Source organism: Sphaeramia orbicularis, chromosome 6 (genome assembly GCF_902148855.1).
Source record: "Sphaeramia orbicularis chromosome 6, fSphaOr1.1, whole genome shotgun sequence".
NCBI lineage: Eukaryota > Metazoa > Chordata > Actinopteri > Kurtiformes > Apogonidae > Sphaeramia > Sphaeramia orbicularis.
The window spans coordinates 52,450,092-52,468,881 of NC_043962.1; the positions used below are offsets into that span (position 1 = coordinate 52,450,092).

The 18,790-nt window shown below is 36.2% G+C and overlaps 1 protein-coding gene across 2 annotated transcripts; it reads left to right on the plus strand.

Moving 5' to 3' along the window:
- Window positions 1-265: 265 nt before the first annotated feature.
- On the plus strand, window positions 266-14,787 carry cpa5 (carboxypeptidase A5). 2 transcript variants are annotated; one of them, XM_030135698.1, is made up of 13 exons: window positions 284-416; window positions 3,915-3,982; window positions 4,970-5,053; window positions 6,106-6,187; window positions 6,259-6,393; window positions 6,476-6,580; window positions 7,938-8,039; window positions 9,651-9,752; window positions 9,836-9,946; window positions 12,407-12,497; window positions 13,274-13,473; window positions 13,571-13,655; window positions 14,469-14,787. In XM_030135698.1, the coding sequence occupies exons 1-13, from the start codon at window positions 369-371 to the stop codon at window positions 14,654-14,656; spliced, it is 1,401 nt and encodes a 466-aa protein (XP_029991558.1). In that variant the 5' UTR covers window positions 284-368; the 3' UTR covers window positions 14,657-14,787. The 2 variants fall into 2 exon arrangements, with proteins under 2 accessions (XP_029991559.1, XP_029991558.1); XM_030135699.1 differs by lacking the exon at window positions 3,915-3,982 and having other exon boundaries at window positions 266-416.
- The last annotated feature ends 4,003 nt before the right edge of the window (window positions 14,788-18,790 follow it).

The window sequence follows — 18,790 nt, forward strand, 5'->3', positions numbered from 1 at the left end:
AAGGCATAAAAGGAAAAAAGAAATTGGTACAGATTACTGAAGTATTTGTTCATTGGCACTTCCCTCTACTTCTGCTTTTAAATAATGAAACCAAATTTGACTTTGTGTAGTTTAGAGCTTACAAGTTTGATTTTCTGTTTCTTTTATCTCATATCATAGAAAATGCTTTCTGCCCTGTTATTTCCTGAAACATGCTTAACATATCTTAAAATAAAACACATGAGAAATAGGAAGTTGCTCATTAAAACCGCTGTTTCACTGCAAAGTCATGACTGTGTTGTAGACACTGTACCGATAGTTAAAGTGTTTTCTGAAATGTGCATGTAGGATCTGAATGTGTCCCAGATGTCTCTAAATTTTATATAAGAATGTTGCTGGAGGATGAATGGATTTGGACAAACCCAGTCTCTCTTACTGTAAGTCTTTGTGAATTATGAACCTTGCAACAGGTGTTTTCCAGTCCCAACTCTGTGTCTTTCAGTCTCTTTACTTTTCCATATCAGCTCGATTGCAAAACAGAAACTCAAGGACACAAACGTTGTAGGCACATCGTATTAGAGAGTAATGTCAGGAATCTGTACTAGAGACAAGTGATTAGAGCTGCTCTAATGTGTCAAAAATGTATTGGTGCTGCTTGTATCTGTTCATTTCTACTTATTCAAACACCCTCAGTGATATTACTAGCTAATACATGAGCAAAGTGAGAAGCAAACAGCTAAACAGGGCTGAAGCGAAACATTTTGTAGAGGGTATTTTATGCTTGTAGCAGAGGAATTAAATGTTTTTGTGGATATCTCCTTTCTAAATGTAATGCTAACTTTTTTTCAGAGGACAAATAGAATCACAAGATTTATGATTAATATGTATTTGTTTGTAAAATAGAAAAACAGATACTAATATGAAAACGGAGAGAACCATGAAGTGCAGGATAAATTAAGAATCTAGAAGGCCATAAAACAAACACCATCTTTAGAATTGTATTAACATATAGAGTCCAACATAAAATAACAGAAATAAAAATCATAACAGGGTGCTACATAGTTAATGGATAAAACACGGTGTCCAGCCTAAAAACAGTAAATAAAGTGTGATTTGTTGAGAGAAATGAAAAATTCAGCATAATAAATACAGCATAATAGTACACAGAAAAGTATCCGTAATAACAACACAATGAATTTGTGTCCTCTGATGGCTCAACAGCTGATTTCATTTGAAAATGTTACATCTGTTTGTTAGATCAGATTTAAGAAAAAACAAGTAGAAACAGAGTGCGGACGCCGTCAGCTCCCTGTTTAGCAGCAGACTAACAACTAACAGTGGATGATGAGATGTAAAAGACAGAAAGAAAGAAAAAGTATTCTCTTTCCTAAAATCCAAACCATGGATGGAAGTTGTGAATTAGCTAAATGCTATATACCAGTGGTTCCCAACCTTTTTTGGCTCCTGACCACATTTTAACACCACAAATTTCTGGCAACCCCAGACATTCAAAACGGAGACATTTTTTTTTGTTAAAATTAATTTGTTTTTGATCACGTAATAGTTATTTGTTCAGTGTTGCAAAAACATGTTTCATTTTGGATGACATTTAGGTTATATAACGTATAGTATTCTGGACGGAGGCAGAAAAGTCAGGTGTTGATTACTGCCTAAAGGGAGAATTTGATTTTCCTTGGTCAGGATATGTACAGTCAGTCCAGCTTGGATTTACAAGGCTGACAATTAATACTGAAAAAACAGCAACTCAAACTATGAATTATGAAAGAGCTGCAGCATCTTAAACCGACCACAATGAACATTTGAAAGATAAACAGAACCACAGTGCTTCAGTTTCAGCTTCAGAGTTTGTCATGTCTTCTATATATTGGGATTGTCTCTCTCAACTCACCATATATTATTTATTAGTTAGTTTGTTTTTTTTAAATCAGTTACTAGAAATTTCAGGTGACTCGATTTGAATTCCACATGACCCCATGTGGGGTCGCGACCCCAAGGTTGAAAAACACTGCTTTATACTCTTTGTGCAGAGCATCACATGTTCTGCGTGGGAAGAGTTCAGTGTAGATAATCAGTGTTACTTATTATATTGTATTTGAATATGTGAGTATATTTGAGTATATTCTCATTAGTTTTTAATCAGTGAATGACATGTCTGTTTTTTATGCTGTTCTTAACAGATTTTAATTTGTCTTTGTTTTTATGATGGTTGTATTTTGTTGTTCTTAGCCCACTTAACACCCTGTGTTATCACTAGTTTTATTTACTTATTTAATCCCTTGTTTTATGTTTGGTGTACGGCACTTTGGCCTGCTGTAAAGTTCTTAAAGTGTTTTATAAATAAAGTTGGTATGGTATGGTATGGTATGGTATGGTATGGTATGGTATGGTATGGTATGGTATGGTATGGTATTGTATATGGGCCTCGGTATGAATTAATACAAAATGTAAAAACACTGACAATGACAGATAATGATTTTCTAAATGTGTTTGTGAAAAAAAAGGAAGGAATAAGCAAGAAAAATAAATACATAACTTTTGAGGAATAATTACGTGAAAAAAGACCAAGGATGAAATCAGAACAAACACATTTCAAGACTAGGAAGTGAAAACAGTTTAAAAGCAGGTTATAGAGTAATATAAGGTGTGATAAGTGAAATATTATATTTTCTTAATGTGTTGTGATATAATCAGCATCCACACATGTGACAGACAGTTCTTGATTCTTAATGTTTCCATTAATAACCTGTGTGTATGTAAAATACACGTTCATTTTTTTGTGCAGTTTGTACAAGTTCACATGAGGTAAGGGGTTGATAAGATTAGGTGTAAAAGGCCTCGGCATCGACCCTCACCATTTCACTCTGTATGTATAATATACATAACACACAAGAACAAGTGATTCTATATGATGGGCATTTAAGGATTTTTTTTGCAGTTTGGAAAATATTTGGGACTGATCTGTATGTTTTTTTTACTCCAGTTAAAAAAGCATACTTGGGCATATAAATTTTATTGCCAGTAAGCTAAAAATGGAGTACCATGTTTCACCGTGACGTCAAGCATCATGTATGACATTTTCAGTAAAAAAAAAACAACCTCTGAGCTGCTCCATAGTCTTATGCTGCCTTCAAGTGCTATTGGGAAGATGATCCTTTCCACTTGTGAATTTGAAATTAGGAGTGTGTTGTGTTCAGATGCTTTTGTTGTTGTAGTGAATTGAAAAATGTCTGACACAAAATTTATCATGACCTGCTACTTAGGTAAAACAGTTCTGGACGTTTTCATTCATGTGCTACAGCATTTTTTGGTGAAAATTTTTTGTTTTTGCAAATTGTGTATGCTGTAAATGTACAAAATCATCAGCTAACAGCAGCAGAACATTAATAAAAGCATTGTTCATCATTTGCAATGAATCTTGTGTTGCTCTCCACCATGTTGAAAAGTTCAAAGGTTATTTTCATCTTGGCAGCTTGGGTGTCAAAATTTTTATCCAGTTCTCCAGTGTTAAATATGACGTGAAGGGACATTCATTTGTAACTAGTATTTACCATAGTTCCCATAGCCCTTGAAGGCAGGATTAACCTTTCCTTTTCAGCCCAACAATGTAACTCCCAAAGCTGTCTCTCACTGTGCTTTCATCAGCACATTCACATGATGACAGAGGAGGGGAATGACCTCACCAGCTCCTGTGAAAAGAAATATTCATAAAAGAGTTTAATCAGATGTGCCCACTGGCCTTGCAGGATTCATGCAGTTCTGTTTCCAACAACATACAGTTAGCAACTTTCAATTAATTTTGTTAATACCCTTGACCTTTGCTTTTTGACCACACAAAAATATTAGGTCAAAAGTTCATTTTTGGCATCCTAGTGAATATTTGTAATAAATCAAACTGTTATCATGGTTTGTAATAGGGTCTGATGAACATGGCTGAACATAAAGGTAGCTTATTTTGGGAAGAAAAACTACATTACACACAGTGGTAAGTGAAAAATATTCATTCATTTATTCATTTTATTTGCATTATTCAATCATTTACACATACGATATTTGTCACTTTAAAAGTTTAGTCTCTATGAATGTGTGCATGTAACATACCCACTCTACATCATTACACTGAGGGTATCATGCAGATTGAGCTCCTGTTGCAAAATGCAACCTCATTTCATGATTCTAAAAATACAAACAACAAATGGAAAATACAAAAATTATAGTTACCTGGTTCCTTCAATTTTCTAATTCCTTTTGTGTCCCTCTTTACTGCAGGCAATGCTGAAATCAGGCTGATGATGATGAAATAGCTGCAAATGTCATAATGTATGATGCAAGTAAATTTCAGACTTTACAGCATCATAGTAGGTTTTCTTTACCTCTGAAGGCCCCTTTTGCATCTACTGATAAATAAAACATTAACAATTAGGTACAGATACCAGGTATTCATGACATAAAAGATTTATGTAAAAAAAAAGCACAAAAACCCCCACAAATTTCAATGCTTATTTGCATGTGGTTATTCATGTACGATGTGAAGACTGTTGGTAGAATTGACGCTGTTTTTACTAGTGACAGTAACTGAGGAGTCATAGATAAATTATAAATGTGCAAAACATATTTCGAACATCATTTGTGAGATAAACATGTGCTTGATATCGTTTCAAATTTAATAGCTGTTGTTTAGAGTTGGAATTCTAAGCTGTACACCAGTGATTAGTGATTTTGGCATCATATTATGCATGCCTTCAAAATGTATTTTGATACTTAGTGACTGTAATCAACAGCAGTATTAGCAGTACAAACAACCTCCTAATTGTTTATCTGTGAAAAAGACACATGTGGTGTAATTCTGGCTTGGTATCATGCAGCTGTGGGAACAGGGCCAGCCGCTCACACACCTCCACCTTAAACAAGGATGTGGTTTGGTAATGTGAGCCCATATTGACCTATAAAAGCATGGTTTGTGTTTCATCAGGTTCACACTCTCAGTCAGAATGAGGGGGCTGATCGCATTTGCTGCTCTGTTTGTGGCTGTTCTGGGAAAGGAGACGTTTGATGGGTAAGTGGCGTATTACACGTGTGGATGAATGTGCCTTTTTCTGAAAAAACAAACAAACAAACATTGAAATCAGCACTGAACGTCGCCTCAAAGTGTCAACTACTGGTGCAGAAAAACTAGCTTTATGAAAATGCTTTGACATCTGTGTATTTATCATCTGGAGGAGAACATTTATTGTGTTAATACCCATGAACCAGCCTCTTGTGTTTGGATTCAATATGATACAATATTACTTTTTCAGTGCATTCAACCTGTCTTTACAAAGCAGTGACCAAACAAAGTACTTTACACTCTTCTTCATAGGTGTTTTGTGCAAAAACCAAAAGTACAAAGCATACTACAGCAGTAAAAGAAGTGTACTGGAATAAAATGCACAACATATGATTCTGAGATGTGGTAATAGGAGCATAAAGCTGCAGAAAATGGAAAGACTCAAGTAAAAGTTACAAATTTCATATGAGTCCTCTATGATGTGCAGAGGCGGAACCGCTGCTCTGTAGAAATCAGTCTTCACCTCCTGTGAGCTAACATGATGTTCCTCTGAATGTTGGTCACTTCAGTTTATTTCAGCCTCTATTTAAAACTTTCCTGAATAAATGCAAACAGTAATCGATCACAAGACACTAAATTACTCGAAAAAACAAGATTCTACTGACTGAAAAGGTTTTGTTGAAGCTATAGCTTGCTGCACCTAAACCTTTTGCTTATTAAAGCAACAGCTAGGTTTTTCAATTTCAGTTTTATTTTTTTATAGTCCAATATCACAACAAGGTTATCTCAAAGGGCTTTACAGAGTCAGTCATTAGGTTAGATCAACCCTGAAGTAAAAGCAAAAATTATTTACAGTTTCATGAATAGTTAGCTAGTTAACTATAGAAAATGAAAAGATATAAAAGAAACAAAAATGATTTGTGTTCAGATGGATTTATGAGGGAACAGGACAGTGACGTCAGATTCAAGATGTTGTGGATTTTACAAAATATTGCCTATTTGAAACATTTTTCATATTAGATTATTTATGCCAGATTGTAAAATGTTGTTTGTTTTTGCAGACACCAGGTTCTTCGCATCAAGGCGAAGGATGATGTCCAGCTGTCTCTGATCAAGGCCATGGAGGACATGGTGGAGTTTGAGGTCAGTTTGTCATCCTCTAATGAGTTTCTAGAAAACCCACAATGGTATTAAATCACTGTCTTGCCTTCCAGCTCGACTTCTGGATGGAGGGGAGTGATGTGTCCACCCCAGTCGATGTCAGGGTCCCTGTCCACACCCTGCAGCCTGTCAAACGTTACCTGGACTCCCGAAACCTCCAGTACTCCATCATGATCGAAGACCTGCAGGTACAGGGCTTGTAGATGCACTTTTTTCAGTTTTCTCCTCCTGTCTAATCCGAATCTGACAGGTTCTTCTGTTTTTCTGCAGGTGATGTTGGATGAGGAGCAGGAGGAGATGGACTCTGTTGCTCGTGATGCTGAGCCCAGAAGTACTGATGCCTTCGACTACGGCAGATACCACACTCTGAATGAGGTCAGTCCTCAGCCACTCTGGTTCTGGTCCATATTTACCATGTCCAAGTGGAATTATATGTGCAGCTCGTCTCATGAAATAAAGACCTTTATCCTCACTGGGATAATATATTCCAGGTTTCAGCACTCCAGTTATTGTGTGTTTTGATCCAGACCCAGTTTCATGTGGTCTGGAAATGCAAAAAACAAACAAACAAAAAAAGCAGCTAAATCTAAATTTTTTTTGTCTTTTCACATAACATTTATCCAATAGTACAAAGGTTTCACAAATCTGAAACTGTGTCTATTATCCGTTATTATGTATAAATTATTTTCAGTCCATGTATAATCATGTAATCTAAGATTTGACAATACGGAGTGGATTTTGATCTGGACTAGGTCTAATGTGATTTAGATGTGGGGGGGTGGGGGGGGGGGGGTAAAATCTATTTTTTCCAGTGCCTCATGGATAATCTAGAGATTTGACAATATTTCAATACATTCTTTCTGGGATAATATACCTGATCTAGATAATAAGAAACAAAACAAAACAAAAAAAAGCGCAGTCTTGATTCTTTATTTGTATTATAAATATCAAAAGCCCCACAAATCTAAAAATCTCAGATAAATAGCCCAGGTAGACCAGCTGTCATAATGATTTTAGATTTGAACCTGGTATTTTAAGAGCTTATGTGGCTTAAATTTGAATTCCTCATCATGATTCAGCCTTGTTGTTTAAACCTGCTGGTTTAGGACAGCAGTGTCGAACATATGGCCCACGGGCCACAGCTGGCCATCCAGAGGGTTCAATCTGGCCCACAGTATGAATTTATAAAGTGCAAAGATTACACAGAAGACATTAACAGTCACAGGTGTCACTGAGTTTGTATACAAGTTGTATTAACCATAAAGTTAAATGCTGTATTTTTGAGTTCCAAATGTCTGTTACTAAAGGTTTTGTGTTTTTGTAGATCAACTTTGATGTGTAAATTGTAATACACATGTTAAGCTGAGGTACAATTTTGTTTTCTTAAGAAATTTCAGGTTGTTCACATTTTTTGTTTAACAATAGTTGATAAGTATAAACATTTTCATACTGTAATTTAACTTTTTTTTTTTTTTTAATAATAAATCAAAGAGAAAAATTTGGAGCTGTCATTATTTATAAGTTATTATGCTAATATTTTACTGGTCTTTCCCACTTGAGATTAAATTGAGCTGTGTGCAGCCCCTGAACTAAAATGAGTTTGACACCCCTGATTTAGGACATCTCGTCAAATGTTCACTCTAACAAACTTGAACTCTGGATAGTCTTTATGATGCTAAAACTACATGTAGGACTTCAACTGACATGTAAGAATCTGGTTTGTCTGGTTTAGATCTACAGCTTCCAGGACATGCTGGTGGCTGAGAACCCCAACCTGGTCTCAAAGATGGTGATTGGTCAGAGCTACCAGGGCCGTCCTCTCAACGTGCTCAAGGTAAGAATAAGAAACAGGAGTTAAAAGTTCACAAAAACACAACTCTGTTCAAACAAAATAACTGAAAATACTTTTGCATTTTCTGACCAAATTTCATTTTTGACAGCAGTGGAAAGAACCTAAATGACTTTTTTTAGTATGAATTTTAAGGATTTTTCCCAAAAATTTAATTCTATACAGATCCTACAAATGAGGGTTTTCTGGGTTAAAATTTGTACATATGATTAGTATTCAGTTTCAATTTGAGTTTCAATTTCAGTGAAATATTCTTAAATCAAGAGGACTGTTTTACGTCTTATGTAAAATAAGACATGATATTTTGCAATAGATGTCTTTTCTGCACAAACACAAAATGTTTCAGCCTATAAAACCTGCTCTCTGAAACATCAATAGTTTAAAAACCCATTTATTAATATAAAATATAGAATATGTATACACTCTAATTAGATTTTGGTTCAATATTTGGTGGTTTTGATGGGATTTTTGAGCCAGGTCAAGACTAAACTGGTTCATATGTTGAATGTAGGAATAATTTTGACCTTCAAAAACCTAAACCAGAGCCACCAATCAAAAGCATGAGCTAATCTAAAATGTTGAATAACGCTTGAAGCAGTTATCCTATCAATATGTAAATAATTGGTGTAAAATGCAGTTGGTCATCTTTTCATGGTCATCAGAGGTGACCCATTTGGACGTTCAGAGGCTCCATGGTGAACATGTAAACACTATCATCTTCTACAGCATTGATTTACCAGTACAACCCATGAAGTTTGACAAATGACAGTATGATAGTGTTTTTACTTTCAGGTGACGATATATTTTGCTGAAAAAGTCACTTTTTCTTCAGTTTTCTCTGTGTTGATATAATAACCTTTATATTTACTCTAAGGTTTAATGAACATCTATATGTCCAGTAAATGAAATATAGGAAAATATCTGATTTTGACAACAACAAAAAAAGCAAAATGCATAGCACATAGCACATAATGGTGATAATCACTTGGAAAAGGTTAAGTGCAGAAAAAAATTATTTGGAGATTGCCTTAAAAATGGTTCTAGGTCTATAATGGTTATGGGTTGAATTAAGCTGCGTTTTTAGTAATATTACTTCTTCAGCTTGAATAGTGAACTCACTCCAGTCGCTTGTATCTGGACCTAGATGCCAAAAATATTATTACTTTTTTTTTTTTTTTTTTTAGAAATAAATCACTTAACCTCCTGAGACCCAGGACATGTCAGCAAAATACAAGCATTTTTTTTTTTAATTTTTTATTATTATTAAAGAAGTGCCTATATTGGAAACATCACGATGCAACAGTTTTTTAAGATGCAGTTTTTAACATTTTTACGGAATATCCTTTGTGGTGGACAGTTTTCTTTTCTTTTTTTTTGTATAAAGTTGTGAAACTCTTGTCCACAAATGTGGACAGAAAACCCATAGCTGGGTCTTAGGAGGTTAAATGTTTCAATACCTTCAATACTTCAAATTTCAGGTGAAAACGTTTTCCAATTTTCAAAATCATCAGTTATACAAAATGAATAGAAAGCACGTTATTTTCAGTGCTTTTTTATTCTGGATTGATGCCTATTAATTGCTGTTGTGTCTCTTAGTTCAGCACTGGTGGAACCAAACGTCCTGCGATCTGGATCGACACTGGAATCCACTCCAGAGAGTGGGTCACACAGGCCAGCGGGACCTGGTTCGCCAAGAAGGTGATGTGACAGATCTTTTTTTAAATTTTTTTTATTGTCAGTCTCTGTTTTGTCTAACCTGCTGGACTGAATTCTCTAATTAGATTGTGTCTGACTATGGACGTGATCCTGCCCTCACCGCCATCCTCAACAGGATGGACATCTTCCTGGAGATTGTCACCAACCCTGACGGATACTACTATACCCACAATTCAGTCAGTCGCCTTTCATTTTACATTTATTCATCACTGCTGGGTTCCCACGGAGTTTCCAGACTTTTAGATTATTCTGATATTGTCAGTTTATTGATTAATCGTTTGGTCGATAAAATGCCAGAAAATGTTGAAAAAGATGATGACCTCAAATGTCTTGTTTGATCCACATCCAACACATACTTTGGTCATACAAAACAATTGAAATACTAAAGAAATCATGGGAAGGAAAGCTTCTGGGACCCAACAGAAGAGTTTGTTCGAGGTACTCTTTGGAAAAAGGGATTCATAAAGTAGATGACAAACAGGAAGAAAATTCCAAGGCACACTCTTTAAGCATTAAAATGCCTTTATTCTCATGGTATGGTCATATATACACCTTAAAAAACACTTCAACATGTTTCAGCTTTGAGCCTTCATCAGGAAGTCAAACAAAACGTTTTTTTTTTACTTCCTGTTTTGTTTGACTTCCTGATGAAGGCTTTAAGCCACAACGCGTTGAAGTGTTTTTTAAGGTCTATAAATGACCATGCCATGAGAATAAAGGCATTTTAACGCTTAAAGAGAGTGGAGTTTTCTTCCTGTTTATCATCTACAATTGAAATACTGTTACCCATAAATACTTTTTGACCAGTTTTAACATTTAACAGCAGTAAAAGTGACCAAAATGACTTTTTTAGTTTGAATTTTAATACATTTTCTCTAAAACTAAAATGTACTTCAATACAGATCCCACAAGTGGTTCTGGGTTTAAATGTAGCCATATCATTAATATATGTTAGAAGTTGGAGGATTTAAAACATAACTCAAGCTTATTCTTCACTGATTAATTGAAGAGTCAATAACCAATAGAATAACTGATTAATCATTGCATCTCTATAGAAAACATTCAGTTTCATCTTTAAAACATTATCATGTCTGTTTAAAGATGTTAATAACTTCTTGAATTACACAGATAATACTACAGTTAGGTAAAAGACTATTATGATGCTACCATGACAAGTTCATGTCCTGGTGACACAAAGAACACCAAATCTGAATGCAGCCAAAAGAAATGCTTTTTAATGTCTTCATCTAAAGGTAAAGATTTCATAATGTGGAGATAATTATGTTAATTTCCTGGAGATGTTGCAGCACTGTCCACACACCAAAACAACATAATATGCATGAAATATACAGACATGTCGTACAATTGTATAACTGCTATATTTAGGTGTGGTTTAGGCACAAAAACAATTTAGTTAGGTATCTTTAAAGAGGCATCAAATCCATCCACAACCACCTCTTTCTCCTTCTTTAACCAAACATTGTTTTAAGCCCCCCCCCCCTTTTTTTTTTTTTTTTTTTTTTTTTACCTCTGGCTGAAGCAAAGAGATAGGGGTTGATAATGTCTTGAAAAGCAAAAGGACAAAAAGGACTGTAGCAAAAAGTTAATCATCAATATTCACAAAAAGTAAAAATACAATGAGTCTGAGGCACAAACATGTAAATTATATTAATATTCATCTACTATAAAAATAGAATAAATCAGGACAATAGATGTTTTTTTCAACTTTTGCTCAAAGTTTAGACCCTAATGTTAATAAAAAGTACATCAAAAGTGTATTTTAGGGCAAACTTTCATGTTCAAACATGATTTTTAGTCTTTGTGGGGTGAAATATACGCTATTAAAAATCTCCGACACAAACAATTAATTTACGCATGTCATCGTCAATCCAGCCAAAAAAAACAAACAGGTGAGGATAAAAAATTTTAATTTCTCTTTTAGTTTGTTACAGTTTACTCAGGCATAGTAATAGATACAATATTTTAGATAATGGGAATAGATTCTGTGGGGTCTCTAAATGTCCATAGACACCAAGAACATCCATATGAACCTTAATAGTGTGATGTAATTCTTCATTTACTTTGGGTATGTCTTTTTAGGCGTTTTTCCCCTGAAAATATGGTCAGGGTTAAACAGGTTAATACCAACAGGGACACCATTGCCAATGTGTTTCGAGCACACAGTCCTCATCAGGACAGAATACAGAAGACATGTTCAATTTAAATCCTCAGTGCATCATGGGAAGTGAATCATGTTGATCATGTGACAATAATTGCCCTCAAGTATGGCTAAACAAGTGGCAATTGAAAAGGGAGAGGTGGAGGAATTAATAAAAAGAAAAATAGAAGTAAAAAATTAGTAGATAATAATAATTAGTGATAATGATAATAGAAATTATTCATCTACTTCATCTACTTGGCTTTAATAAAACAAGGTTTTTGGCAAAGTTGTGTCCCCACAGCTTTCTAATACTAAATTATATTATTTTGAAAAATATTTTCTTTTGTTAATGTAAATAAAATATTATAAAATCACTAAAAAAATATTTAGAGTATCTTCCATATAAAGAACTAAAGCTGCATAAACACATTAACTTGTGAACTGACAGTAACACATGACGTGGTGATGTTTCCAGAACCGTATGTGGCGCAAGACCAGGAAGCCCAACCCCGGCTCCAACTGTGTCGGAGTTGACCCCAACAGGAACTGGGATGCTGGTTTTGGAGGTAAAACCTTCCCATCAAACACACAGCAACTTAATTGTTGTCTGTGGTTCATAGTTTTAAAACTGGTGCCAAAGTTACTTGTATTTCCTGAACGTCAGCTTCATGTAAAGTTAACATGTAGTTTATACAGTGTTTATCATTCAGCCAAAGTGTCATTCTTCAATCAGCCACCAGGTGAAGCTAAAGGAGCAATGTTTCTGAATCCTGTCCATTTAACAATGAGATCCTTGTGTTTTTATCTGACCAAGATGCAACAGGCAGAACTAGGGATGGGAATTGATCAGATTTTATGTACACTAATACGGAATTGATTTTGTTCATTCATCTGATCTCCAGACTGCTCTAATTTTGTAATTTAGTCATTAATTTTTTTTTTTTTTTTATTAGTTTTTTCTGAAAATAAAATGCAATCAAGGCAGAGACTGTCAATTCAGCAAACACCTGTTAATACACAGGTGCATTATATATGTAAGTAAATTTATAAGAACGAATAGATTATGTGAAAAAATGTAAAGCAAACAGAGAAATTAATAAAAATGGAAAATAAGAAATAAAAAAAAAATGCTCTGTTGGTTTAAAAATAATAACTTCCAGCAAAAAAAAAAACAAAAAAAAAAACAAAAAACAAAGAATAAAAGATAAATAAATGGACTGGTGCGCTGTATTGTATTGTAAGTCAACAATTCTTAGTTCCCATCTGTTGATGTCACATGATACCAGACCTAACCCACATTAACATTTCACTTTTTCTAACTGTGTGTCTGGTTCTGTTGCAGGAGCCGGAGCCAGTGGAAACCCCTGCTCCGAGACCTACCGTGGACCCAGAGCCCACTCTGAGTCTGAGGTCAAGTCCATTGTGGACTTTGTGAAGTCCCATGGAAACATGAAGGCCTTCATCTCCATTCACTCCTATTCCCAGATGCTCCTGTACCCTTATGGCTACACCAGGACCCCTGTCAAGGACCAGACAGAGCTGGTACGATGGCCAGACCACAGATTTACACACAGTACTTACAATTAACCTGTGAAAAAATGAAACCACAGCATTTCTGATTTTTCATGTGTTTCCACAGCACAACCTGGCTAAGAAAGCCATCACTGACCTGGCTTCACTGTACGGAACCAGATACAGATATGGGAGTATCATCAACACCATCTGTAAGTCCACATGATGACATCTACCTAATGACTAACACTACAGGGGTATACTTCTGTGGTTCATTGGAAGAGAAGAAATGAATGACTTACTAAGTAAAAAGAGCAGTTAGACTGCTTCAGTCATCTGATACAGAGGGGATTAAAACAAATTCTGAAAAAAGCTTTAGACACATCCATCCACACCAAAAATGTGGGATATTTTACAGAAGTCTTACGCATCTCTTGATGTATTTTCTGTATTAGCTTATGGTGGAAATTTTTTGTTTACAAAAAGTAGACCCAATACCCAAAAGATAAATTTGGCAGTCCCGATCCCCAAACTAACAAAAATACATTGGACAACTGGTTAAATAAATAAATAAATCATAAAATGTATTTTGCACTAAAGGTACATCAAAGTGTAGTGTTACATTTCTCATCATCATAGTTGACATCTGCTGAAAATTGACTCAGCAGCTGAGTTGAATGACAAACTGATGGACAACTTATTTTTACCTCTTTGATAAAAAAGTGTTTCAACTTTTATCTAATGATTGAGATTCATGTCAAAAATACAAGTGATGATGACAAACTTAATTTAATCCCAAAAAATGTGTGAAAACCAAAGATCCTTGGTTAAAAAAGTATGCTCTAACTGATAATCCCACATACTTGTTCTTCTCCAGCAGGTCATGTAAGGTAAATAAAGTTTTTAATCTGATTGATTGTTGACTGAAGTATACCACCTTGATCTAAACTTACATGAGATTTAGGTTTAAAACTAAATGAACTAAACTAAATGAACTAAATCATTATTTCCTGTTTTCATTTCAGACCAAGCCAGTGGCGGCACCATCGACTGGACCTACAACCAAGGCATCAAGTACTCCTACACCTTTGAGCTGAGAGACACCGGTCGTTATGGTTTCATCCTGCCAGCCAATCAGATCATCCCCACCGCCAAGGAGACTTGGCTGGCCTTGATGGCCCTCATGACCCATACCAACAATAACCCCTATTAAACACGATGTGGTGAAGCGGATGTCCCTGTGGAGAGACCGTTCAAAACAAATAACACAGTTTTATGACTGATGTCACCAGTCATCGTCATCATCCTCATGGTTGTTGAATCACACAAATAAATGAGAACAATGGGAAGCTGTTGTGCTCAGTCATTTATGTACACAATAAAGTATTTTATTTTGCACTTTTCTGCATTATTTTAGAAAAGCGCATGTATAAGGCTAAGCTTGACAGATTGATGCATCATTTGAAAAATATGATGCATTTTCATTTCATCATGAAGAAATGTTCAACACAATATACATTTCCTCACATTTTGTGAGATTCTTACACATTGTGGATGTTGCCTTTCTTTCATGACAAACATGTAATAATATGATATGATATATCATCTGTATACATGCCATAATTTACCTATTAAATTAAACTGAATATCCATCAAACATAAAATTAAACCAGTGACATGAAGTAAGTAAGTAAGTAAATTTTATTTATAGAGCACTTTTCACAGACAGAGTCACAAAGTGCTTTATCAAATCAAAATCAAATCAAATTTACAGAAACCCAACAGAATCCTCAGTGAAAGCAGTGACAAGACAAGCTATTCAAAAGCAAAGTTCATAATATGAAATAATCATCAAAATAGTTTAAAAAATGATTGTACTGTGTAGAGAAATATATTTATTAAAAAAAAAAAAAAAAAAAAAAGATCTACACATGACCATGCCATGAAATAATGGCATTTTAATGCTTTAAGAGAGTGCCTTGAAGTTTTCTTTCTGTTTGTTATATATTATATATATTCTATTACAAAATGCAGTCACCAGTGATGTGAGAAAGTACAACATTTTGTTGTGTTATGACGTAAGGCTGTGTTTTTACACAGCTGGATGAGTCCAGAACCACACAACATGAACAAACAGAGCTAGAACCAGAAGTACTTGGAGGAAGGAACAGAGAGTGAAAAGAACAAACTACAACAAAAGTAAAGACATACAATGGGGTTTCAAATAGTTTGTGGAAAAAGAACATAGGTTTGACATGGTTTAAATTGGATGGCCCTCAGTTTTACACAGATGGACATTGAGGCTGGTATTAATGCTTGTAGAAGTGTATTGACCTAGATGGAGCATATGTTGAAAAATAAACATCAAAATTCAAACTGTTTTTTTCAAATGGCCTTTTTCCATGAACTTTTTGAAGCCCCCTCATATAAGGATGACGTGTCAATACATGGGCGATAAGAAAGAGAGAGACAAAGACTGAAACTGAAAGTAAAGGGTATTTCAGGATCTCCAGAACCAACCCTAACTATACAATTTGACAAGAAGGTTTTAAGTCTAGTCTTAAAGGTCCTTACTAGGAGCTGGTTTCACATGAATGAATGATCATTTACTGTCGTTTTATGAAGTGCACAGTGAAACTGGTTTCTCTCAGCAAACTTCTAAACATAAAGATCCAAACAGCCACCAGCAACCAAAAGCAGCTATTGAGGACTTGCAGCTGACGTCACTGGTCATGTGATTGTTTACACCGCCATATTGGTAAGCACACTATCTGGATCCAGAAAGTCAGAACTGTTGCTTTATATCGTATGTTTCTTTGGGCTCGTGTTTGCGTGTTTTGTTACTTGCGGATATGTCTGCTTGTGGTAAAGGCACCATATGCCGCGTTTCCACTACGTAGTACCGGCTCGGTTCGACTCGACTCGGTCTTTTTGCGTTTCCATTACGAAAAAGGACCTGGAATCTGGTATCTGGTACTACTTTTTTGGTATCACCTCCGCCGAGGTTCCAAGACTGGGGAACAGATACTAAAACGCGACGTGTAAACACTGCAGAACACTGATTGGTCAGAGAGTTGTCTCTGTGACCCGCCGTTTTACAAAAAACAGATGCGGAAGTTTACAGTAAATGTAGCGGTAGGTTAATCTACATGACGACAGCCTGTAAAACTACACCATTCTGTCAGGAGATTCAGTCTTTGATGGCCCACGTAAAAATTCAGCATGAGCTTGACGAGACAACACGCAACGAGTGAGTTTATCAGTATTATGCCCTGGCCAAGGGGTTCACCAGGGCGAACATAATGTGCTCACTTTTGTCCCCTCCCAGCTCCCAAGCACACACGTCAGTTGAAAACTAAAGTTTACAATGTTTATTACAATTATTTTTTTCTAAACAACTAAGGAAGGGTTAGGGGAGGGAGCGGCTAAAACAACAAACAAAATATCTTCTTTTACAATTCAAACTAATTTACCTAATCCAAAATAAAATACAGAAAACTCACCTAACTACCAAACCAAAAACAGGAGAAAACGAGAAAACAAAAGAGCCGACCTCCCCTACCAGAAAAAGGTTCAATTTAACAAAAACTATTTACAAATACAAACAATCGAATTTTTCAGGAGCACACGAAGACTGACGGTCACACACACACGAACACAGGGTTGAGAGCTGGCAGGAGGCAACAGAGAGCCTGGATGGAAGCTCCAGGGCCATTTTTAAAGGGGCCGGGTAATCCTGTTCCACCAATCCAGTTCCTGCAACACACAGACACAAAAGGGGCACAGCACACCTACAGGACGGGGGGAAAACACACACACACACACACCAAACAGAAAACATATATACATATAAATAGACAAATTATGACCCAGGGTCATAACAATCAGCAACTCTAAGCAGACGACACAGAAGTGACGCACCGCATCGCTATGACGACCAGGTACTGTAAAGTCTGTAGCATCCTGTATTGGAAACGGTCTCCAGGAATAGTATCTGGTACCCGTGTCAAGTCGAGCCGGTTCCACGTAGTAGAAATTCGGCAATCGATGAGTTTCAATGTTTACTAACAACAGTGATGCGCGGGCAACTCGGAGGCAAAAACGCCAGTACCAGCTCCAGCCGGCTCACATCAGCCGTACACCTCCAGGCTCTGCCCCGGAACTCGTGAACGAGCCGATATGTTAGCTCTAAAATGGTCCATGAACTATCTCTGTTCAAAAGCCGATCCCATCTTCTCTTTCACGGCCGCATAATTTGACTTGACCGCATGGGGAAGGCTGTCCCATAGTAGAAAAGCAGACTGTCACAGACGGGTGGGCAGTATTCTCACCAGCTCCAGCTGAACTCAGCGGTGTCGCCTGCTGTAGCTCCGACTGCCACTTCCAGCTGCTTCACCCAGCTGAGGCAACTCTGGCTGCAATCGCCGGCAAAGGGAGCAGGTAGATCCACAATCACTCTGTCTCTATAGGTGATAGGCCAGGGGAAGCCCTCCTGGTAGGTTTAAAGGGGTCTTCATCACCGTACCACATGATGACAATTCTTTTTTCCCACGCCGCTAAGCGCAACAAGCACGCAGGCTAACTATACTGAGAAGCTACGCTAACCGCGGTAATAACTATAAACAGCGGTCGGCAGAACAGAACCACCGCTGCCACCAATGGAACCGAGCGGTCTTTATGCCTAACTTATAATTGGTGAAAGCTAAGTTATAAACAGCACACAGGAGTTTAGCAGGACCATCGTTTAACACGTTGTACAATCCAAGGAAAGCTTGCCTACCAATATGGCGTCGTAAACAGAAAACCACGTGATCGTGTGACGTTTGTGCAAAACTTCAATTGATGTAAAATGTTAAATAATAGTTGATCCACTAATCCTATCTATAACTAACTGAGGTGAAATGCAGTTTCTTAGCTTTAAACATGGAAACACCGTCACCCGTGGAGTTTGACAAATGACACTGGATGGACATACTTGGTTTATTCTCAGTTATTGGTATCTTTGTAGAAAAAGTAACTTTTTCTTGTGTTTTGTGCTTGTGATATAACCCTCAACTTTAATCTGAACTTTTATGAACATCTACAAGATCAGCCAATTAAATATAGAAAAATACCAGATTTTCGCTGAATAAACACCAAATCAAAGGATAATATTATAATTAATGGTGATAAATCCCTTAGGAAAGTTTAGTAGAAATTTAGAAGTATAGTAGAAGTTTAGTAGTAATTTGGGAACTGCAACCAAAGTAGCACTGGGTCTTTAAGGGTTAAAAACAGGAATATCTAAAACAACACAAACATCAATTAAAAAGCAGCAGCATTAAAATTGTCAGTGGAGCTTAATTAC

Bases quoted from the DNA above. Each gene is read 5' to 3' on its own strand.
- cpa5 (XM_030135698.1), top strand. From the start codon at position 369: ATGTTGCTGGAGGATGAATGGATTTGGACAAACCCAGTCTCTCTTACT. The intron at 12,498-13,273 runs GTAAAACCTTCC...GTTCTGTTGCAG, and splicing joins CTGGGATGCTGGTTTTGGAG to GAGCCGGAGCCAGTGGAAAC. The intron at 13,656-14,468 runs GTAAGTCCACAT...TTTTCATTTCAG, and splicing joins GAGTATCATCAACACCATCT to ACCAAGCCAGTGGCGGCACC.